The sequence below is a fragment of the Ochotona curzoniae genome, unplaced genomic scaffold, assembly GCF_017591425.1.
Source record: "Ochotona curzoniae isolate NIBS_2020 unplaced genomic scaffold, NIBS_Ocur_1.0 contig_1014, whole genome shotgun sequence".
NCBI lineage: Eukaryota > Metazoa > Chordata > Mammalia > Lagomorpha > Ochotonidae > Ochotona > Ochotona curzoniae.
Window position 1 is genome coordinate 45,305,053 of NW_024464920.1, and position 14,742 is coordinate 45,319,794.

The following is a 14,742-nucleotide window of genomic DNA, read 5'->3' on the forward strand; positions in this document are numbered from 1 at the left end:
AGTGTCTTACCATTTGCATATGGTGTGACCATCTTCTTATTGGTCATTACACGTGCTGTGGCATTATTCACCTAAAGGCAGCAAACAGAATGAAGGGGTAGGCAAGAGGTAGAACATATTAGGGAATGCTGAATGGCTCATCCAGTAACATAACTTTTAGCTTAAAGTGTAAACTTCTGAGAGCATTGCTTTAAATAATTAATTTAACAATATAAAATATTTATGGTATTTTAATTACAGTGCTCATTAAATGAGACTAACAAGAATAAATGCAGTTTCTTGTCTCCAGATGGACAACTATGACTAACCACCCAGCGCTCCACAGGAAAACACGTGCTTTCAAATAGGAAGAAAATATGGAAAAAGTAAATGGTAAACAACTCCAAACCGACAATGAACTCTGAGATTCATACAGCAGAAGCTTGCCACATGAGTCATAAACTAGACTACCGTGAAGATAAGTCTATTGATTTTACCTGCCTTAATGTTCAGCAATGTTGATGTCTGCCTAAGACTTAACTGTCTGAGGCCAGCGAACAAATGCAACAACTCAGCTCCTCACGCTGACAGTCTTCAGGCCATTCCGATATTTCTGAACTACAAAGTCTATCAAATAGTCAAGATTTCTGAGGGCCTTTAAAACACAGGCACTTAGAAGAACTAGGGAATGAAGTGCCTGTTATATTTCATGTTATGGTAGCTCAGCCCTCATTCCAGAACTGTCTGAGTGAAGCCTGTTCACAGCTAGTGAAAGTGGGCATTTGCAAAGATGATGCCACAGAAAGAGGATGTGGCCCTCTGCCAGCAGAACACCAGCCTGCAACGAGGACATGCTAGGGGGCAGTCTCGCACCTGCCACGTGTAAACAGAATCACAAAGAACATTCTGCCTCTTGGAATTCACATTGTGCTAAATTTGCACAGTGATAAGTTTGTGTTATGAGAAGACCAATTTCAGGAGCTAGAAAAACTCTCAGCATTGTCTTTTCAAATTAGCACAGTAACTTTCTGCTTTGCGAGGACAGCGCTTGAAACTGCATTTATTCTAATCAGACCCGCAACAATATAAACATTTCACATTTAGAAAGAAAGGATGGGGTACAACAATGAGGAGACTGAGAGCATGCGATTAAAACACTCACACACACAAATAAAAGAAAGGAAAAAAAAACAGTCAATTTCAGAAAGAAGGGATAAAGTGAAGAGCAAAGTTGTCAGACAAGGATTAGAATGGAGCGAGAGCTTATAGCAGCTGCATGAGCAGAAAGCAACCAAGCACTAAGGGAAAATGGCCAGAACCAAATCAGAAACCACCATCAGCAAAGGAGAACCAAGAGTGGCACGCGAGAGGAGGGAAGGGTGAGCAGGGCAGGGCCAGGGACCATGAAGAGAGGGCCAGGGGAGATAAAGGAAGAGGTTGCGGGCAGGAAAGGCAAAGGCAGAACAGTCAGGGCAGAGGGACAGGAGTGGGGGCAGGAAGTGCATTAATAAAACCAGCCAAACTGGAGTTCAGTAACTCTGAGTAAGATGTGCAAGGGGGGAAATCACCATGAAGTCAGTAATCAAACAGCTCAGGCTGCTACAAAACAATATGTACATCCAAAGTCCGGGCGGCATTATCAACAGCATTGGAAATAAAAGGGGGGAGGGAAAAGGAAGAGGAACAACAAGTCAAATCACATTTTGTTGTGTTAATGTGAGATGGCAGATGGACTTTTTCTTTCTTAATTGTTTTGTAATCACATTTTGAAAAGCTTCTTCTTTAAAGAGGGCTTCGGTTTCACTTACCGCCAATGGGCACCAGCGCCAGCACTGTGTATAGTTACCATGGAAAGAGTGGGTCAAGTGAAGGGCCCTAAATGCTACACCATTGGAAAGGGGGGGAAAAAGCAAAATATGCAGACATCTTACTCAAAATATTGGCTTTCATATTTAATACTTTAAAGACTTGGGGAAAGGGAGAGGAGCCAGTTAACCTTCAGTGCGTTAACCAAAAAAGGGCTGCTGAACGGCATGGCCGCAGTGGTCAAACCCTCGGCCTGAGGATTTCAGCCATAAGATGCAAGAATTAACTGCTGGAGTTCTAGTTATCAGATTAGAGTCAAAAGCAACATGAGTTTTGGATTCCTTCCTCCCTCCCCACAACCCTGATTGTCTCCATTTTGTGCTTGTCACATGCACATGGAGGCGAACTGGCCTCCCGCGAGAACAGCATAGTGGCTGCCCCCGGACTCATTACCGAACCCAATGTTATCAATTTTAGACATTATGAACGTTAGTTTTGTTCAGGCCTGATCACAGGAATTCAGAGTCTTGCAAACTGAAGCAAAGGAAAAAAATCGAGAGAGCAGAAAGATGAACATTTCGGTGGAAGAAAAAAGTAAATGAAACACACACGCACACAAATTAAAGCCCCACATAACCAAAAACAGGGAGGGGAAGGTGGGCAGAGTGTTACTTTTGTACATTTCAGTGCAAGAAGGTGAACACAGAAACACAAACACACCAGTGTGCGAGCACATACAGACACAGGGTTCCAGATGGAAAATAAGTGAGGCAAGACAAAAACAGAGAAATAAAAATGTAAACCAGAAGTTGAATTATTGAAGACATGCACCTCAATTTTACGGCCCTCTACCACGGTGCCGTGTAATTTCTCCCTGGCCCTGTCTGCGTCAGCACTATTCTCGAAAGTTACGAACCCGAATCCCTGCATGCAGCGGGAAAAGGGGGGAAACATGCACATCGTTATATTCACATACTGATCGCTCGGTCAACAGAGAAAAATATCACAGTATGAAACTGACAATCAGCGGCAATTCAGCAATAGTCTCCCAAAGTGACATTTGGTCCATGCATATTTCATAAAGGGAAATTAAATCCAATAAAATAAGGAGCTGTAATAACAATAACAGTTTAATTAAGAACAACAGTAAAAATAACAAAATAAAATACAAAGCATGTGAGGCCAGACCAAAATTAAGGTATAGAGTTACTCGGGTCAAACTATCAGACCAAGTATCTGCACACTTTTTAATGTGCTGCCCTTCTTAATCCATGCTGCTAGTGTACATGTCCCCATGTAATACTAAAAAAAGACTTAATGAGATTGATTCCCCGACCTCCAAAATCTATTATTCTCCAGTAACTGCTACATAAAATCTGACATTCTAGTTCAATCACTGTATAATGAGATTTGCTAGAAGTCGTGATCTCTTTTAGCCCCACTTTGCCTGTCGTTTCTGTCACTACTAATTCCTTTGTGCACACAATAATTCAAGCCCTAGCCTTGACGTGGGATTCTACTGGTACTGGGTGCAGAAGAATGGGCTCTCAGGTCTTGCCAAGCACATGAAAACAGCACTAAAGTGGTCTGTTAATTACAAATTTCCTTCAATGCTAATTTTACTTAAAACAAAAGATCAGTGGCGTTTCAGAAAATTGCTAGTCCAAACTTCACTAAGTGGACACATGTGCTGTTGTGTATATTATTAAACATATTAATGATCTTTTATAGAGACAAAAGAAAACAGCAGGCAATGGGAGTGGGACCTAAATTAGTGACCTCGGTGTGTACTATTCGATAGGAAAGGGCCATAAAACAGGAACACGGCTACTATGTTGAGTCAGGATTAATTTATCTGTTCCTGGCAGATGCTACAAATATAGAGCCGAGCTTTAACTCATTCAGTAGGCAGACCAGGAGACTTCGTTTCACTTACCAGGCCTCTGATCACACACACTAACTTCAAACTCAGCAGGGGCCACTGCGACTCTTCCATAAGACGGCCAGTCAGCTCTACTCTAGGTGCTTTGTCCTGTTCCACTCTGCAGCTCTAAAGCTGCAAATCATTTCTCCAGTTATTTATATCTGCGAAGTGGTAAATTCTAAGGGCTTTCCGAAAAGTCCCCATTTCCCAAAAGCCTTGTCCCTCTAGAACTACTTGAAAAACCCAGGATTCTTTATTTTTAGTAAGTTCTGCCTTGCTGCTCCAAACCATAGGCATTCCTCTACACACAAAGCAGAGATAAACAGCGTGAATGTTCAATAAAAAGATTATATGAAAGTCAATCCAACACTCAGAAGGATCCGATTTACTCCACATTCTGAATGATTTTATGGATCAATGGTGTCTGGAGGATTCGAAGGGATTATTTTAACTAACAATTGGGAAATTACCACAAACACCCTAGAAAGTACAATGCTGAGCTGATAAAATTTTAAAATGTATGTTGCTTGGTATGAAATGCTATGGCTAATTTTAGTTAATACTCTCCTAAGGAACATATGAATTTGCTAAGATTATCAAAGGAAATATATTTTTCAGAAACAAATTGTGACATCAGCATGTTACAGCCACCTGACACCTCAAGGTGTACAAGGGCAAGTTAATAATTAATCGGGTCATCTCATCCACAATGGCATCTGCAGAAGTCAGTGTCCCAATCTGGCAGACTCTCCAAAGTTAAACCTTGACAGAAAGGTCACAGACAGTCATGAGTTTTCATATTATACTTTGAGAAGGACTATAAATCATATTCACAGAGCCTATGAGGGCCTAAATTAGTAAATTATGACTTAATAGTTGGGTTACTATTAATTAATGTGGAGACTGGTGACCTATGGTTTTGAGTCTGGCACTGTAAGCACCAGTGTCTGCCCACCTACATATAAACCATGTGTACTTGCTTGCCTTGAATACAACCATGTGGCAAGACAGGATGTACCTACTGGTTCACTTGGAAGAAACTAAATCACACGTAGGTTGGGGTGAAGAACTAAAATGAGAAAATCAGAAACTGGGCTTTACAACTCTGAGTTCAGACGCTGCTAAACGCTGTTTGTCCTAAAATCTTGTGATTTCTACTATTTTCCTTTCTCAAAAGTACATCTGCAAGAGGAGAGGAGCAAAGAAGAGCACTTAAGTTTATGACCAGCAAATGAGTTTAATACTGATGCCTGCTTCCGTAAGATTTCCTGTCACAACTTCATCCCAAAGCAAAACCACATTTTCAAATTGTTTTCAAGAGTGTTTCATAAAGATATTTATATGTTAAAGAAAATGCTAATTAAGACACCAAACATATAGAAATAATCTTTAAAAGCCCCTTTTGCTGGGGAGGAGGGAAAAGGCTTTGTTGGTACTGTAAACCTTCTGTCCTTGGAGGACAGACAGCTCTTCAGTAGGTAGAATGACGCACCCCTCACAGTGACCATGGCCTTATTCCCAGGGTGTGTGGTCCCTTACAGGGCAAAGGGACCTTGCAGGTGTGCATAACACAGTCATCTTGAGATAGGAGTGGATTATTCGGGCTGGGCTGGGTCGGGTCGGGGTAATGCAACCCTAAGTGTGAAGCGGCAGTTGTCAGCTAAGGTGGCAGGTGCCTGAGAAAGACAAGCCGGGCCACTGCTGACGTTCAGGACTGAAGGGGACCAAGGCTCATGGGTGGCCTCTAGGACCTGGGAAAGGCCAGGGACCTGTTCATCCCTTGCAGCTTCCGTAAGGAAAAAATTCTCCAATGTTACCCTAGTGAGCCCTCTCACCTCCAGAACTGCTGGGTAACAAAAACGTGTTGTGAGCCACTGATTGTGGCTGATTGTGGTCATCTGGACAGGAACTCCAGGGCGCAGGTAAACAGCTGTGGAGTGGAAGCCTACGAGCAGGCAGGCGAGCAGCCATTCTGATGTGCTTCTCTCCCCGGCTGAAACAGGCGCTTCTCTACCAACCCAACCTCCAGGGTTCCTTTTCTACCACATCCAAACTTGACCTTAATCAAAGTTTAGTTTTTTGTTTGTGTGTCTGGTGCTAGGAACTGTGCTAAGGGTGGTCACAGACTGCTCTGACTTTAGAAATTATCAATGACACTTTTTCCCCCTGCTTTCATGAAATCATGTGTAAGTCCCATCGTTCTTGGAATTCTGACATTAAATTTGATCATTTTGATTTCTTCCTTTGAAAAGAACCTGAATTAATACAAATACGCATGATAAACAACTTCAAAATGGTCATAAGACATACCAAACACTGAAACATAATACCCAGTCTTCACAGTTACCATATGTAAAATATATAAACACAGTTACTTTTTAAATCTCAAACTCTGAACAAGGAGTAATATTTTAGTCATGTAAGGAGATAAGATTTTTTTCCTAGCTAAATTTTCATCAATAAAAACCGGTAAGTAATAATTTTAAAATGTTGTCCACATATTTGTCTATGGTAGCACAATTCAACAGAAATAAGTCATATATATCATTTTAAATTTCCTAATAGCTACATTAAAAAAGTAGAAATAGCTTAGAGTAACTTCAACAACACATTTTATTTAACCCAGTACAATGTATCATATTTCAACATGGCATCAGCATAAAAACACTATTAGTGACATATTTCACATTCTTCTTTGTGCTATGTATTTGAAATCTGCATTTTACACTCATAGCATGGTTCAGTTTGGACTTTCCATGCTTTCTGTACTTGTTAACACATGGCACATAATGTTCCTTTCCAGGGTTCTCAGCTCACCGCTTAAATGCACCAGCTCCACATGAGTCACCAAGCAGCCACCTCAGCTGTCTTGTAAGGATGGCACATCAGGAGCATGACCATGCCTAACACAACCGTGGGGAGACAACCCCATCACCTGCCTCAATAAAAAGATGAAGGAGCCGAGTAACTGCTACCTTTTTAGTCTGGCCTCAGACTGCAATAAAGAACAAGCAATTGGATGAGCATTGTAAATGTGTTTAAATCTGTATAATCTTTGAGTTTTCCCATCTCAGGAAGAATGAGAAAGAAAATTTACCATGTAACTTTTAAGGGAGAAATCAAAAGCAGACGATCTCCTGGGTATGGCCGGAACACAGAAATTAAAAAAATAGATAAAATAAAAAGAAAAAAAGAAAACCCATAAAGTGGTAACAAAAGAAAAGCTAAGCCCTCTGGAACTACATGCACTGTTCACTTAGTTTCACATATAATGGAAAACATTTCACCTCAGTATCAAGCTACTGAAAATCTTCAAGGCCTATTTAGTGGAACTTCAAAGAAAGTATTTTGACCATATTTGGAAAGATATAACTTCCCCTTGCATGAAATCAAAAGCCACAGTAAATGGCAAGAAATTCTAGCACACTGCACCTGCAGAAGGGGAACAGTGGGTTTATCTTTGTAAATCCAGCTAAACTTCAACCAAATCTTAATTCAGATCCCCATCATTTCAGAAATGCACCTGAGAGGAGTAATGAGGACACTTTTACTGGAAGTTTGCTGGACGCTGCACTCAGGGTTGCTGTGCCCCATCATGTAGTTCCTCAGTGGACTGAGAACTGACAGGGTACGGAGTAGTGAGAAGTGTCTGTGTGTTCACATGTATAATAATATCCCTTCAAAGTACCACTACTCCAAAGGTACTGTGATAAAGCTTTATGGAAAATATAACACATTGGACTCAATGTATTTATTTAACCTGCTAGGTAATTACAAAAAATTGTTATGTGGCTGGCTGAGAGTGAGCAGAAGAGTGGAACGTTTCAAGTTCAACAATGGAGTAAATTTCTGAAAGACAACACTTTTCTAGTCACCAGGTACAGAGCAGGGAACAGAATCAGGGTCGTGCTTAATGGTGGTGGGCTAAGTGACCATTATTAAGGGTGATAGGGCCAGGATCCCACCAGGGGTAACAGCTGGAGTCCCAGTTACTCTACTTCCTAACCAGCTCTTTCCTAATGAGAAAAGCAGCAGAAGACACTCAAGTGCTTGGATCCTTGATCCTTGTAGGAAACCCAGAAGAAGCTCCAGGTTCCTGGTTTCAGCCTCGCACAGCCTTAGCCACAGCAGTCATTTCAGGAGTCAATGGTGGACAGAGGAGTTCCCTGTCTCTCTCTCACCTGTGTGTGTTACTACAGGTGAAAGCTGAATAATCAGTGAAGCTATATATATTCAAATCATCGTTTTCTCAATTCCATCTGAGTAAATGAAATTCCTGGCAGCATCTTTCCCATCATATATTATAGTTGCACATTTTCAAAAGGATAGTCTTTTACCTATAGTTAACTGTGTATCTTTACAAAGTAGGGAGTAACAAGAAGCAAAACTACAACAGAATCACATGAAATCACCTGACTACATGTCTATGTGTTCATGTTTATGATGTGTATTCTGTAATCTAGACAAGAAACTTGAGAGGACATAAGGAGTCCACAACAGAGAAGTACTCGGTGAAGCACAGCGACTTTCCTTGCTGGGCACAGTGGCAAAGGGAGAGCGTGGGCAGGCAGGAAGGCCTGGGCCTGCTCTGAGGTACAGCTTTCTCAGGGCCTCAGATAGCATATTCCAGAACCCTGGGCCAACAGTCTCATGGTAAAATCCAAGACATGGCAAAAAAAAAAAAAAAAACTACTTTGGCTTGGGAGCAATTTGATTAAGTACGATTTTACAGGTAAATATCGCATATCAGAATTTTTCCTAATTAATTTTTCTACTACTATTTAAGAAAATTGAGTAAAACTGACTTCTATATTGAAAACACTCTATTTAAAAGTCAGAGCAACTCAAACAAAACAGAATCATACAAATTCTCATTTCTCTGGTTCTTTTCAAAACAGGCTGTAATTTTACTCTCCATTCCAGACATACAAATTACAAACTAATCTTAATTCATGAAAAAGAAAAGTATTCATTAATTTATCTGAGGTGGATTCCAGGGGAAGCATCTCTGGGTCTGACTACAAAATAAATCTCCACCCTCAGCCCATGGACACTTCTGGGGAACGTGAGCCCCTTGCTGGGGAGAATTTCAGCTAACAGTGAAGAAGGGCAAAGGAAAAAGACATAGCTCTGCTCAGTGCTTGAGGCAGATCCAGGGCAACTCGGAACTCTGCGCCTTGTTTCTAGAGCACCTGCTGGTTACCACAGTCTTCCTTTTAGCAGCCCAAAGGAAAAAGGGGGCAGTGAGGACACCGCATCAAACTGAGAGGGGTAGCATACGTTTCTAGATTTCCTGAAGAGAAAAGCAAGGCAGGTGCCATTATTCTAAAGTGGAAATCACAAGGGAGGAGTAATTGGATCAAGTAAATTTAAAACATCTTTAGCAGTAGGCAAATGTTTGAAATCAATGAAAGAAGCCTTAAGAAAGATCAATTTCCTTTGCTTCATAGTAATTCAATAAAATATTTGCTTGGTAAGGGACAAGTCCTCAATACCTGAAGAAACTGTCTTGGGCTTCTGCCTGCCTAGGCCTAGGTAAGAATATTTTAAATGAATATGTTTAACATCATAAATCTTTAAGCTACTCCTTCAGACAACAGTGTGGCCAATAATCTTTATATGCTTCCCATCTCTAAATCACTCATTTCTCCATGTGGCAGTTATAAAGATCACAAAAAATAAATGCAAACTATATAGCAAAAGAACTGAGAAAAACGCAAGCATGGTTTTACTGGTTGCACTTAAGATTTCACTTGAAAAATACTTACCAAGTTCAGTGCTTGAGAAAGTCCTGCATAGGCATATTAAACTTTTTTTGCTTTAACTGAAACTGAAAGCTTAGAGTATAACTTAACAATTATACTCTTGCATAATTAAATAATTGTTACAGTCAGACTGAGGCACTTTCAGGATTGACACTTTGCATAGAGAAAGAAGATAATGAGAATGATAACAGTTGGGTGGGTCGCACAACATGACCCTACATACAAGGAATCAGGTCCCCCAGCCTAGTGAAGTTGGAGTAGAAAGTTAAATGGGACCTCATTGGTCAGCTTTACTTGGTATCTCCCTAAGTTATATTCTTAGGGTATTTAAATAGAGCCAACAACTATTGTTCAAGTTTAATAATGATCAAATGGAAACTAATTTAACAACTGTTTATGAATAAGATAAAAAATTTGTAGCAAAATTTTCAGTTCTTACATAATGTTAACAATAAGAACAAAATATAAGCAAATTATATAGCTTTACCATTTTTGTTCTTAGGCAAAAAAAAAAAAAACAAAATAAAAAAACCCTCACTGTATTTATCATTTAACTAACAGTATACTTGGAAATTTGCCTCTCTGGGTATAACGTACTGGAGGACACTGGTTCAGTGAGGTTGCAAGTCACTAGGCTTTGATGAAATGCAGACACAGTGGTGAAGACTCCTCCTCCCCTGATTCAAGGGCATGGCCTGGCAGCTGGCTCTCTGCTCACAAGGACCCTTCGGCAGCAGCAGGTGAGGGCTCAGCTAGCTGGGTCCCTGCCACCCCAACAGAAAACCTGCACTGGGTTCCCTGATCCAGGGCATCCAGGACTGGACCAGCTGGTAGGAGGTCTGTCTCTCTTCGTATCAAATAAAAAATGAGTAAAAATTAAGAGAAAGTCAACTGAACAGCTAAAACATAAAATCTGTTCAAGAAATGACATATTGAATTTACACTTCTAAAAGATGAATTGTTCTCACAGAATTCAGAGAAGAATTCTCATAAAATTTCATTTTGTAGACCTCTTCCTCAAAAAATAAAGTGCAGTCCACATTTCATGTTAACAAGGGACCATCATCTCTCACTTCCTATCTTCCTTCCTGCCACATCTGAAATGCCCCTTGCTTCCCATCACTTTCCCCGTTTAAAGGGGAGAGGGCATGCAGGAGCTTGTTTTTGGAGATCACATAAATCAAGGTGGATAGCTGGGAACTTTAATGCTAATTTCTTTCCCGAATGTTTCAACTATTTCAAAACCCCATAACTCAAAGAGCAAACAAGCACACTTGCTATTGAAACGGAACTTACCTTAGAGCCACGTTCATTAAAGATTATTTCTACATCTAGGATTTTGCCAAACTGCTGCAGAGACAAAAACCAAAACATTTATTTATGATCAGCTTTTTATCCACATGCTTTATTTTCTTCTGAAAAAGCAGTGGCTTTCCTCCTTCTTTAAACTAGCCTTTATTCAGCTTCCATGTTTCTGCCTGCTGGCAGCTCCTAAATTAACTTCCTGGTTTTTCTGTATCGCAGAGTTGTTGGTCTGTCTTTTTTATTCCTTCCTCAGTTCACTCCAATATCTGCCTCTACACACCAAAGTTGTTGTTGGAGGATCAGCATGACTCTATTACACACTTCTCTGAGTGCGCAAGTGCTGGAGATTTTCCTAACTCCACTTTCAGTTTTTAAAATGTCTCAGATTTTAAGTAGTAACTTCTGGGGCTGGCACTGTGGTACAGCAGGTAAAGGTATAGCAGGCGTTGCCAGCATCCCATCTGGGTGCTGGTTTGAGTCCCTATGCTTCACCCTTGGTCCAGCTCTCTGCTAATGAACCTGGGAACGCAGTGGAGGATGGCCCAAGTGCCTGAGCCCCTGGATAAAAATAGGAGACCTGGAAGAAGCTCCTGGCTTCTGACTCTGGACTGGCTCAACTCTGGCAACTGTGGTCATTTGGGCAGTGAAACAGTGCATGGAGAGCTCTCCCTCTATCTTTTCTACTCTTTCTTTGTAACTCTGTTCTTTCAAAAACAGATAAACCTTAAAAAAAAAAAAGTAAATTCTATGTAGAAGACTTACAAGCTACGAAAGACTGCTTTTTCCTCCCCTTATCTAAATGTATACAAGTGAACCACAGTCACTGTAAAATTCACTGTAAAAAGGGAAAGGGAAATAGCAAAAGATGGGCTGTAATCTCATCTGAACATTCTGGTACGCAGGTCTCTGGACGTTCCTTCAGGCATATGAATACAGCAATTATGGGGATCAGATACACTCCACCTATTAAACCTTATATTTCTAACAGAAATAGTCTAGGAACGACAACTCAATTCAGTTACTGAATATCTGCCTTACTACATCTACAGGCTACATGCTGTTCCATCATATTTAAACACCTTGACATTAAAGATGATTCCATTTATTTGTTACCTTATTATTTCTATAACTAACATAAAGAATATTTTAGGTAGCAATTCTGATTGGTAATCACCTATACACTTTAACACTCAGAGAAGCAAGCAAAGCTAAAGACAATCCCTAAATCACTCTGTGGCTAGGCAACTAAACAGCTGACCAGAAGAGTTACACAAAATAATATGATTTGGGGTGGGGTACAAAAGAGATTTCCAAAAATTCATTAAAATAGAATTTAAAAGAGAAGTTTCTTTTAGTGTCAAAAACTGTTGACATCTATGAAATCTATGCACATCAAGATTATTCAGAAAGTTCATAAAAATGTATATTATAAAAAAACTATCAAGATGTAAAAATGCATCGAGAATTATTACCTTTTAATTCCATTTTCTACTCTTTCTCTCTAATATCCATTTTCTACTATATATATAAAATAGCCTGGTACATACAAGGACAAAACTGGGCAGGCCTGGGCTGAAGGTCCAGGGAAGTCTACAGTCTTCTTCAGAGACCTGACTCATCCCAACTAACCAGCTCACTTAGTTTTGAACCAAACTTTGGGAAACGTAAAAAAGACTGAAAAATGAGAATAACAAAATAGAATCTTAAGTTCCCATTAAGTCAAATCAGTACTATCTTTATCAAAAATCTCAAATTTTCTACGGTATGGTATTTGAGCTTAATTCCAGTTTCAGGGCAAAAATGCCTTATTTTAGAGAGAAGGGCATTTCTTTTTATTTCTTTCCTTGGCCTAAGAAACCAAGATAACAGATGGTGCCTCAGAGTTGGCATTGTCAAATTTTTTAAAAAAGATTTATTTATTTATTTTTTATTACAAAGTCAGATAGTCAGAGAGGAGGAGAGACAGAGGAAGATCTTCCATTTGATGATTCACTCCCTAAGTGAGCACAACGGCCAGAGCTGTGCTGGTCCGAAGCCGTGATCAGGAACTTCTTCCAGGTATCCCACACGAGTGCAGGGTCCCAAAACCTTGGGCCATCCTCGACTGCTTTCCCAGGCAACAAGCAGGGAGCTGGATGGGAAGTGTAGCTGCCGGGATTAGAACTGGCGCCCATATGGGATCCAGGCGCATTCAAGGCGAGGACTTTAGTCGCTAGGCCACGCCACCGGGCCCCATTGTCAATTTTTAACACAACAATTTAAGAGCATCTTTCTGAGAGAAGGCCTGCCTTCCTCTTATAGTTAAGGAAAACAGAGCTGAAAGAAGTTGTCTGTCAAGCTCCCAGGGCCAATGGGCCAGCATTGAAGCCCTGGTCTTTGCCAGGTCTGCTGTCCTAACAGGGGAGCAGGCAGAGGCACCAGGGCATCCCTTATGAGATCAAGTGATTCTTCTGTATTTTCCACTTTCTGGGCAGGGCAAAATATAATTCAGAGTCATCAACTGGCTCGGGCGCATCTTGAGTGGACATTAACTTTGCACAGGTGCATATTCTCCTGTGTCATGGAGTCTTGCACTAAGTGCCTGTCCTGTCTCTGATAATTTAGACAGATCCCAACGACTTGGGCTCCCAGGAAATCTCTCCTTTTATTTAAATTTTACGTGGTCCTTGGTAGTTTCTGTGTTCTCTTTTCTGTAAGGATGGAGAACAGCTGGTTACCGTTTTCTGTGGAAGGGCTCTGCAGGTACTTCAAGAACATCAGGAAATCCCTATGCTGGCTTTCTCATGGAAAATACATTCAGGTGGTCAGCTCTCAGAGTCCAATTACCATAAAGCGGCCAAGCCAAAGACTTAAGGCATTTACTCTCCTAAGAAAGCATCAGGTAGCCATCATAATGAAACCGAATGAGCCAACATCTACCACAAGCTGGACCGGCATTGTGACCAGGGGTTAAGATATCTGCATCTTGGGCCTGGTGCGGTGGCGCAAGTGGTTAAGGTCCTCGCCTTGCACGCCCGGGATCCCATATGGGTTCCAGTTCTAATCCCGGCAGCCCCGCTTCCCTTCCAGCTCCCTGCCTGTGGCCCAGGAAGGCAGTCGAGGATGGCCCAAAGCTTTGGGACCCCGCACCCACGTGGGAGACCCGGAAGAGGCTCCTGGCTTCAGATCAGCATAGCATTGGCCGCTGCGGCTCACTTGGGGAGTGAATCATCGGATGGAAGATCTTCCTCTCTGTCTCTCCTCTCTGTATATCCGCCTTTCCAATAAAAAATAATAAAAATAAATCTTAAAAAAAAAAAAGATATCTGCATCTTGTATCACAGGACCTGGGTTCAAGACCCTGTTCTAGTTCCTGACCCCACCATCTTCCTGTCATGCTGATGATGGCTCAAGTAATTGGATTTCTGCCACCAACGTGGGAGATGTGGATTGAGTTCCTGGCTGCTGGCCTCAGGCCAACCGAGCTCTGGCCCTTGTGGCTATCAGGAGAGTGACCCCATAGATCGGAGTTCTCTTTGCCTCTACTAGCTTCCTGATTATTTCTAAGTCCTAGGTCAAGTTGAGTTTGGTCAAATAAAGAGTCAGTAACATATTGGCTCAGAAATGGTACAAAATGTTACGTGACTCAGCAGCCGCTTACTTTCCAAGAAGGAGGGAAGGAAGGAGGGAGGGAAGAAAGAGGGAGGAGGGAAGGTAAGAGAGAAAAAGGAAGGAAGCGAGGAGAGAGGAGGGAGAGAGAGAGAGAGAGAATGAGAATCTTTCACCTGCTGGTTCATTACCTAAATGGCTACAATAGCTGGAGCTGGGTTGCTTTTAAGTTGGGAGCTGGGAGCTTCATCGGGGAGAGAATTTGAGCTATCTTCCACTGCTTTCCTAGGTGCATTAACAGGGAACTGTATTGGAAGTGGAGGAGTCAGGATGGTAGTCTTATCCACTACATCACAGTGATGGTCTTCAGCTCCT

General features: G+C 41.3%; 1 protein-coding gene across 10 annotated transcripts in view; it reads right to left on the bottom strand.

Annotated features, from left to right (window-relative positions):
* RBFOX2 (RNA binding fox-1 homolog 2) overlaps positions 1-14,742 on the bottom strand; it is a 252,771-nt gene that overhangs the window by 20,134 nt on the left and 217,895 nt on the right. For 6 of the 10 annotated variants that reach the window (XM_040985337.1, XM_040985307.1, XM_040985285.1 and 3 more), the window contains 3 exons: positions 10,771-10,824; positions 2,617-2,709; positions 11-71 (listed from right to left, as the gene is read on the bottom strand). In XM_040985337.1, the coding sequence (XP_040841271.1) occupies positions 11-71; positions 2,617-2,709; positions 10,771-10,824 (208 nt within the window). The remainder of the gene's footprint in view (positions 1-10; positions 72-2,616; positions 2,710-10,770; positions 10,825-14,742) is intronic. The other 4 variants (XM_040985298.1, XM_040985291.1, XM_040985316.1 and 1 more) reach the window with 3 other exon arrangements.